Genomic DNA, 9,953 nt, shown 5'->3' on the forward strand with positions numbered 1-9,953 from the left:
TACTCCTCTGTCATTTGGTTACATTCATTTATGTTAATGCATGTATTAGTTATTTAGCCTACCGTTCTCATTATCAGAGTGGTAACTTTGTTTGCAGAAGTTCACAACCTGCTACAGTTGTGAGAAACAAGTTTTGGTTTATTTCATAATCATTTGAGTTGTCATTTTCATTTGCTTGGAGTGCCCCATGTGAGCACAGGTCTGGTTTCTCTCGAGGAACAGAGGGAGCTTGCACGCCTGAGCATGGATAGAAGTAGACCTACCAGACCTGTTGCATGCATATGTAGGAAAGTGGCCATTTGGGATGTCGGATTTCTGATTGTTTTAACTCACTACATCCACCACTAGCAGAGTTTCTCATTCATTTTTTTTCTCTTCACCTCACAGTAAGTCAAGTATCTTTAAAAAAAAAATCCTTTGCGAATAGATCTTTACAGTATTTGAAAAATCTTTCCAACACTCCCCCAGCCTCGATAATCACCAAGCCTCGGTGACAAACCTATCAAGAGCCCATATATCCAGTGGAAAGCTGTCTGGCAACTCTAGGAAGGCACACGGAGTAGAGGGATTAATGTTATTTGAAAGTACTGGAATTTATCAGGATATTTTCCGTTTTTATTTTGTCCGCTTTAGGCCTATGTATTTTACTTAGTTGACGATGGACGCTATAGGCCTACTGCTGCTCTGGCCTATTTATAGCTTAGTTCCATGCGCTCATTTCTTTAGCCGCCAATGGGATCACAGTGTAGACCATCAATGTCTCCATATGGTAGAGGATGGTGCTCTCACCTTAGTTTAATCTTTACTTTTAGATTTATCATTTTTTATTTAGATTAACCATGTGACAATGATTTTGAAGAAACAAAAACGTTAGTCAAATTAAACTGTTCCACGAAAGTGCATATAAAAATAATCAAAACTCGCAGGCAGGTCAGTAGAAATGGTAGGATAAATTGTAAAACCCATGGGGAAAAACAAAACATGCCCGCCTATGGAAATCAAAGGCCCATCCAAATAATTTGTTCTACTGCCGGGCCTTCACCGAGTAGATAGAGAGGAACTCAAGAAACTGAACCACTGCAAACCAACATAGGAAGTAAAAGAGTTGCCAGAAGATACTCTTCAGTAACGCTTTTTACACCAAGCTGGGTCCTGTGTGGCTCAGTCGGTAGAGCATGGCGCTTGCAACGCCAAGCGTCGTGGGTTCGATTCCCGCTGGGGCCACCCATATGTAAAAGTAGTGGCCCCAGCCGACTTGTAAGTCGCTTTGGACAAAAGCGTCTGCTAAATGGGATATATATATATTGAGGTCGCAACGCAATCATGGTTACATTAAGACGTCTTGGAGCCGACCCGAGATATGGGTCAGAAAACATACCACAATGCAGGGATGGGATATGCCAGTGTCCTCCTACTTTTACCTTCATTCATTCATATTACTCCATCGAAAAAATTGAAACACTGCTAGTTTTCCAGAAAACTGCCCTTTTTGTCCTCATGCTAGCAAGCAGTAGACACCACAGCCATTTTGGAATGGCATTGTCAGTGAATCAGCTCCTTTGTTCTTCAACGAGACGTGCTACGCATCTTGTGGTGCCCCTTAATACACTAAAGGGGAAATTGTATACCTCTTGCTTGTACAACATTTTACATGTATTTGATAATAAATTACTAACATTTCAGAGTACGTACATGTTTTACTTGAAAATATGAAATACCATTTACAGGTACATATTGTTTTGTCTAAAGCACAAAGATAACAAGTGTTAACAAAGCCAGAATCTATAAATCAGACTGCTTTGCTCTTTCACAATGACTGTCTATCAAATGTGAACAAGATGTCATCAAATTAAAATGACAACCTATGACAAGTTGTCACATTTTAAGAGACTTGCATGGCCAAAGGCACGACTGCAATTTTTGCCTGGACACAATCTGACAAACTGGTATGCATTGTAGAAAATGTCTCATGTAGATGATGTCGTGGGAAGGTCCATATGTTTCACTCAAAGGTTGAACCTCCTTCTGCAGACGTCATTTTCATGTCGCTGAAAAGTGTAAAAGCAAATGTAGGTATTATTTAGCTACCAACGAGGATCTGCCCTGATTCTGCCATTCACACTAGTCTAATATCGCAAATCGGTGATAAAACATTTTAATTTTACAGTGGGTAAACATTGATCACCCTTCTCAGGGAGTAAAGTAACACTACCTTTGAAAATAGCCAATGTATTTTTCCTGCAAAAAGTGGATCAACACAAAAGGTGTGCTACACCATTGATCTCAACTTCTCCCCCAAAACCAATGGTTATGGGTTGCAGAGATGAGGAATTATTCAAAATTGAGCTGCACACCTTTACTCCCACAGTACTCTACTGCTCTTGCTAAACGAGCAGTCACTCACAGTTTCAATTGTTCCACAATCAAAGAAAAAAAACAGGACTGAACTCACCTTGAGAACCCACTCATATTCCCCAAACTTGGAGTCAAAGGTCCCCTTCTGTAATGATCGGAGTTTCAGAGTGAAGCGTGGGCCCAGCTCTTGAATACCGACTCTCTTCTCGTTCTTAAAGATGTACCTTTGGAGAGTACAAGGGCATTGACATGTTGCGGACCACTCTATAACCCCATCATTCAGATCTCATTGGAATGGGAAACAACGATGGCCTGACAACAATACTCTACGCGAAGAGAGCAGCAAACACGCACACCTTTGGCCGACGTATTGTGTAGGGAATATGTGACTTGCTCCAGTCACATTGACCCGGACATACATTTTAGCTCTATACATTGTTGAAAAGGGAAGACTATTAAGCTTTAAAATGATGCATAACTTATTTATCAAACCTTAAAGTTTTGCGCAGCAGAGCTAATTACAACAGAGGTATCTCTGATCAGCTGTTCAGAGAAATTACACCCCTGAAGTCTGCATGCTGGACGTCGTAACGCAAGTGTCACTGCAGAAGACATTATGTCTTATTTGGCATAAATTATTAACAAGGAAGCTGCAAGTGAACAGTTTGACAAGATTGTGCGCTAGCTAGTTGGTTAATATGTTTACAAATGAGTTTGTGAGGTGTGCTAGCAAGCTTGTCAGTTGATTGTTAGCTAGCCAATGACTCGTTTTGAAAGGTGGATCTTGTCATCGGAGACATTTAAACGATTAGGGTTAGCTAGAAAACATGTTTTAGTGAATTCTGTTTTAATCCAAAAACACACCATGCCAATCATTTGTCAAAATGTGCATTTTTTATGCTTATGAACGAGCGCGACTTAAAATGATAGAGCACGTCACATACGTAGTTTGGAGAGTATTTGAACATCTGGAAGACCTCGCCGAGACGTATAAATTATGCAAGTGTCGAATTTACAATGCAGATAATGAACATACATCTGCTAGACGTCTTGTCAGTTAGCAAACGATGTCTAAACTGTATTTTCCTGATGTATCCTTCATACATCATGCAAAAACATTGGGCTATCATTATGCAAATGGTTTCTAGGCATTCTAATGAACATTCACCTGTGGAATCTGAAAAAGATGAAGTCTCTCTGGTTGTGGAAAGTGGCGACTTGGCGTCCCACAAACTGGGGGTCGTGAGGAAAAAGGGCAGCAAAGAGTCGTCCCATGCTGTGGCCCAGGCGGGTGGTGAAATTGTTGAGGATCACCTCTGGGGAGTGTTCGGTCGGGTCCTTCCCTCGCCTCTGTAAAAGGTTCTTCTTTCAGTATTTATATTCTCACAATGTATACATTTTCCAGATCCATCCCCTAAGTGAGCTGAGTTTCTGCTTGAAGAATGCCATCATGTGAATAATTATAAAGCACATAGATACAACACTAAAACATTCAGTCTGGGATTGATACATTTTGGGAATTTTAAACAAATTATAGCTATTCATTATTAAAATAATAAAACCTGGAAATACCTCATGAGCTTAGTACAACTGTCTTACCCTATCAGAACAATGTCATTGTAAAAAACACATGGACTGTCAGTTCTTGTATCTATCGTATCTAGTGTGCCGTTTATAAAATTGAGAGGTTAAATTTATCCAGCCCCATCCCCCAGAGAATGTTATTATTATCCCTCAGCTATATATCAAAATAAGTGGCAGAGCATCAGGTTTGTTGTTTTTCAAATGACATACTGTAGCTCTAAGTGAGACATTAACATTTCTGTTTGAACAGTTTTGAAATGTCTTGCCTTCATCTCCTTCCGCAGTCGGACACTGCTGACTTTGAAGTGTGCAGTAGGCCCATCAGGGAGGTGGCAGAGAACCATACCATCTTAGTGTTGTGGTGAAGGAAACAGACATCTACAAGGGACTTTGCATTATTACTGACACCAACTGCAACTCTCCACCTCGAGGTGGGCGGTCCAACTTGAAACAGGACTTAACTGTGTGCCAGGCTGTTAGGATTGTGATACTGAAGCCTGGTGTGTGACTTCAAAGCGAGTGCATGTAATAACAAAACGCAGACCAACAACAGCATTAGAGTATCATAAGCAGTCAACATATTAACAGTCGCAATGTCCCTCTTTCAATCAGTCAACCAAAGGATACTGGGCACCTTACGATCTTCATTGATGACCATGAGGTATGTGAAACCTCTGGCTATACACTGGGGAATGACCTTCTTTAGTGCCAAGCCTCTTCTGTAGTACACGTGTGCGTCGGGGATGACTGTGGCCAGCTGGTTGCAGAACCTCACTGTCCTCTGAAAGACAAAGCAGAAAGCAGACAGTTTTGTAATAACTACCATAAAATGTTACTGTATATCTGATTATTTGTTAGAGAATATTAAGTGACCAATGATCGCCCAGCCCTACATACAGTATTACTCTCCTATATTCCAGTGCGTCAATAACCGTCAACCTTCTTGTCTACAGATATCAGCCTGAGCTAGATTCTGTCGGTCTAATCTTTAGAAGGATTTCTTCCCTTTGTTTGGAATTTTCGGTGATTTACAGGTCAGCTGTGCAGCGCCACGGCTCAGACATCCTCATGAACACACAAGTCGGGCATGTTCCACCTCATGTACCAATAAGTCAGGCACATTTGAGGTCATATTCATAAGCATTTCCCTGTACTGGGTTGTACACCATGTGTATCATGTGCATATGGCAAATAAAGTTGATTTGCTGACACCCGGAGAAGAACATTTCATAAATAATATTAAACTTACCAGTGTTTCGAGAGTTAGATAGTTTTCCTTCCTAAATGTTTTAATGAAATATGTTAAAAAGTAGCTTTTATGTGTTTGAATGGTATGGGCATATACTAGTCATTAAAAATATTAACGTGAGTAGGCCTGATCAGCCAATGAGATCATATTCTATGAACGTTCTTTAAAAGATCTGTTTGATATACAGGTTCTCTCTAATTTATGCTTTGGCCACAAATGAGTAAACAACATTAACAGAATATGAAATTTTAAAAGTGAGATTTTCACTAGGTAGTTACTTCAATATGATAAAGCAGGAGTGGCCAACCCTCTTCCAGGAGAGCTACCAGGTACACAGCCCCCCCCCCCATGTATTGACACCTGAACCAGCAGGTATGCTAGATCAGCATTAAGAAGCCTACAGCAAGGGAGCGGAAAACACCAGCCAAGCCTTCTACAGTTGATTAAAAAGATATTGTTAAAGAAAGCGGTCCAGCAGCAAGGGGAAAAAGTTCAAATGTGTTTAACTGGACTGGCAGTGAAAGATTCTCCGCTTGTGCATGTGGCTGACAACTGCTGTCCTTCCCGGTAAAGCTGCTGCTGGGGTGTGAGGCAAATTTGACGCCGGCTTTATATATAAACCAACGGAGGCGGGTGCATTTTATTTTCTGGAGTGTAAGCACCTTTAGAGCGAAAGCTTGCAGAAGGTATCACCCCCGTGATATCAATCTTCTGAGATTCACAGCGGGACTGAAATAAATAACAGCACCGTCTCTGGGTGCTGTTTTAGTCCACTCACCCCTCTAGGTCTGTCAGATGTGGTAATGAGGACTTTGGGGTTGGTCAGCCGGTTGAAATAGGCCGAAAACTCATCAGTTCCCTCATCAAAGGCCACCTGCAATGGAGGGTATCTGAGTAATATGCGACATCAAAACACTATACTGTAAATGCACGAGATGACATCAAAACACTATACTGTAAATGCACGAGATGACATCAAAACACTATACTGTAAATGCACGAGATGACATCAAAACACTATACTGTAAATGCACGAGATGACATCAAAACACTATACTGTAAATGCACGAGATGACATCAAAACACTATACTGTAAATGCACGAGATGACACCAAAACACTATACTGTAAATGCACAAGATGACATCAAACAGCTCTGCAGAAAGACAGTACCTCTTCATCTTCAGGGTTAACAGTAGTTTCGTCGTATACCCTCTGGTTTTCTATCGTCTTTGGAACTTCCTTTGGGGGAGCCTACATTGGAAAGGTAAGAAGAGTCATCTTAATATCAATTATGTTTAGGCCTACATCTTGGAATTCTTTGGTCTGTCAATAACGGGCTACTCTTATAGTCTTTCTGCTCACAGAGGGCTCTAACAGTTGTCTATTCATTTACAGATCAGTGGGACCAAGTGATGTCATAAGTGTTGCAGCATCCAACCTACTTACCTTGTCACCTAGAGCATCCCTCTCTTTTTTCTTTTTCTTCTTCATTGCCACCTTTTGCTGAAATTAAATTTAAAAAACACCATGTTACATGGATACACTAAAAGACCGGAATAGATACTCTCGCCCAGTTCCCACTGGTAAGACTTTGCACCGGGGCGGCAGGTTTTGCGTCGAGGTTAGAGTGTTGGGCCAGTCACCGAAAGGTTGCTAGTTTGAATCCCGGAGCCGACAAGGTGAAAACCTGTCATTGTGCCCTTGTCATTGTGCCCTTAACCCCAAATGCTCCAGGGGCGCTGGACAATGGTGACCCTTGCCTTGATCCAATTCCCTGTAGGTGTCTCAAGGGGAGTTGGAATATGCAAAACGCACATTTCCATTACACACTTGTATAAACAAGACATAAGGACGCACCTAATTGTTATTATTTTGAGGACTGGGTTGTTCAAGTGTTTTCCCTAAGCAACGACCATCATCCAAACAGCCGTTAAAACTTATTTTCAGCCGGTATCTTAAAAAAATAATAACAAACTGCTGCTTTTCATTTAAAAGTTTCAATTCACTAGCAGAAAAGTCAGCCGAGCCACTTCCCGCTAGAATGAGGATATGTATCTTCTATCGATCTATGGAAAGGACAGGTGCCGGTCAGTCACAAAGCGAGCGATGACTGAGCAACTGCTGTCTGCCCCACCTCCCGGTACCAGTGTGATGTGTGTACGCTGTGGTTGGTCGCAGTCTACATTTCTTTAGCTGGAGGAGGGAGAGCATGGTACTGTGCTTTGATTGATGACCGAAAAGCAAATAATAACTAGTTTATAAAAGGTGTCGAACTGACTGAATAAAGTTAATCTCCTATATTCCTTTGCCATTCATAAGCCATACAACGTGGTTATTAGGGCCGTGATGATACAAGTATCGTGAGACACGTTAGTATTGTGCCAAGGAAACAAAACACGAAGCGGATTGAACTTCTTTAGGAAAATAGACATATGTTTGAAACACACATCATTATGTCGTAATCAAGAGTCACATTTATTTATTTTCCAAGCTAAAGCACACAATATTTTACATACAGCAGGTTTTTAAAAGACCAATGAGTAAGATCTGCTTCGTGTTTTCATTTTTGGCGATTACCTGCAGAAAAATTATGAAATCCCTTTGTTTGGAAGATTGTGAATCATCACTGCAGGAACAAAAGGTCGTTATTCTTCTTCAATTTAACCTTTAAATGTATTTTTCAAGATAATGTGCCCCATTTAATTTCTATTTTAATAATATACATCATTTGAAGAACAAACATCATTGTGGCAATTCAGATATTGCAGTAAAACTGTAAATAAGACAGATTTAATGTTAAAAAAGGTTTCATGTTCTCCACTTAGAAAATTTGATTTGAAAATAGTCCTGATCATATAGGCCTAGATAATATCCAAAAGAACTAACAATACACTGAATTCATACATTTTCAGTCATGTATTTATACATAATACATTTTACCAATCTGGGAGGTAAACGCTATAAAGTATTCAATAATATCACTGTTTATTTCTGATGGAATCAAGGCATTAGAATGTTCCAGAGGCCACCAAAATAGAGCGTGTCCTGCAAAAATGTGCTACTACTAGTAAATGATTACTAATCTATGTACTTTGATATTTTTACAACATTGCATTTTTTACATGTTTGCATTATTTTGTCACTGGTGTTACCTATATTTTAGATGACAATTTAGGCTTTCCAAAATCGCATTTGACCATTTAATTAGTATATTTAATCAAAGAGAAAATGTTAATGATAATATTAAGAAAATATTTTGATTAGTAATAATTTACTTTAATAGGTATGTGTAAAGTTATATTGTGTAACACCAGGGACGGTAACAAAATGACAGTAACACCAGTGACCAATAACACTATTAAAAATATTCTATTAACACCAGCGACGGTAACACCAGTGACAAATCTGCAGGCAAGATGGCATAGCTAATATGGCGGACAGTTGCTCAAACCACACTTGTTAATAAATTGTAAATAAATCACGGGATTTGATCAATTATTGCAATAACATTTCCCCCTACTATAAACTGTCTAACACCTGTGATATCTTAAGGTTCCGCATGAAATTACCAAATGAATCATCAAAAAACAGCCCTTTCTCCAATGAATGTTGCATTTCAAAGAGGTGTTTATATTTTTACAAAAGGGTAACACCAGTGACAAGTAATTGAGGGACAGCTATTCCCTGTAAATTATTTTTTACATTCGTTTTTTAAGTAGTCCACGAAATAAAGCTAATACTTTATATTGCATTATGATATTTAAAGTGGGGAGAATGTTAAACATTGACTCATGACCAGAGGGACAAGCGCATTTCATGCTACTGACCGGATTGTACAATATTTTACACATTTGTGTTGCCATCTAACGGTATTACATACATTTTACATTGTAAAGTTGACATTTAAGGGTTCTTAGTGGTGGTTACGGCGGGGACTGGAAATACACTATTTTCGGAGATGACCCGACTACGACTAAATAAGTAAATAGAGAACTTTAAAGAATTATGAAGTGGGAACACATGCATGCTAAACGTTCATTACCTTCCGTTTCTCCTGCTTCAGCTTCATGAACATGAGGTGTCTGCGTTGTTTATTTTTTATTTCAGACACACTGAATGTGGGGGGAAACGAGAATTCTGCTGGCGCATCCACATGTTCTGGCTCTGTTTTCTCAATCATGCTATCGTTACCATTTTCATGTGGAGGCTTTGGCTGTTTCTTTGGCTTCTTAGTCTTCTTTTTCGTGGGTTTATCCTGTATATCATGCTCTTCTACGACGTCCATGTTGTCAGCTAAATGTATATTCTTTCACGTGTTCTGTCCAGTACTTCCGCCTTGCTTCCTTGTGTAAAAGGAAGTTACGTTCAGTAGAAAAAACTGAACGTACTGCCCTTTCTTCTTCTTTTGTATAATGGGGTTCGCAACAAATATATGTGCATTCCGCCACCTACTGTACAGGTGGATAATTTTTATATATGTTTTAATTTATTTAACCTTTATTTAACCAGGTAGGCCAGTTGAGAACAGGTTCTCATTTACAACTGCGACCTGGATAATAAGGATCCAAAAATGAAAACATTTGTGGTAAATAAATGAATAAAAAATATCATACAAACTATCAGTAACAAAATGTTAATTAAAGTAAATCAGCCTCCTTTTCTGGCTCAGAAGTATCCTGTGATGACGGGACATCTCTCCTGGCGACAGTCCTTGCAGTGCTTCTGCTGTTAAGTCTTGGAGGCGCAAAAACTTCTCGGCTGCA

The 9,953-nt window shown here is 39.6% G+C and overlaps 1 protein-coding gene across 1 annotated transcript; it reads right to left on the reverse strand.

Moving 5' to 3' along the window:
* Positions 1-1,677: 1,677 nt before the first annotated feature.
* rpf1 (ribosome production factor 1 homolog) lies at positions 1,678-9,545 on the reverse strand. The gene is made up of 9 exons (XM_064989524.1): positions 9,233-9,545; positions 6,637-6,693; positions 6,361-6,441; positions 5,967-6,062; positions 4,567-4,720; positions 4,206-4,288; positions 3,524-3,705; positions 2,453-2,579; positions 1,678-2,048 (listed from the first exon to the last, which is right to left on the reverse strand). The coding sequence occupies exons 1-9, from the start codon at positions 9,473-9,475 to the stop codon at positions 2,007-2,009; spliced, it is 1,065 nt and encodes a 354-aa protein (XP_064845596.1). The 5' UTR covers positions 9,476-9,545; the 3' UTR covers positions 1,678-2,006.
* Between the last annotated feature and the right edge of the window lie 408 nt (positions 9,546-9,953).

The sequence above is a fragment of the Oncorhynchus masou genome, chromosome 15 (genome assembly GCF_036934945.1).
Source record: "Oncorhynchus masou masou isolate Uvic2021 chromosome 15, UVic_Omas_1.1, whole genome shotgun sequence".
NCBI classification, from domain to species: domain Eukaryota; kingdom Metazoa; phylum Chordata; class Actinopteri; order Salmoniformes; family Salmonidae; genus Oncorhynchus; species Oncorhynchus masou.

Coding starts and splice junctions, on each gene's coding strand:
- rpf1 (XM_064989524.1), bottom strand. CDS start 9,475: ATGGACGTCGTAGAAGAGCATGATATACAGGATAAACCCACGAAAAAG. Junction 4,289..4,566: donor TGAAGATCGTAAGGTGCCCA/GTATCCTTTGGT, acceptor CACAACACTAAG/ATGGTATGGTTCTCTGCCAC. Junction 2,580..3,523: donor ATCTTTTTCAGATTCCACAG/GTGAATGTTCAT, acceptor TACTCTCCAAAG/GTACATCTTTAAGAACGAGA.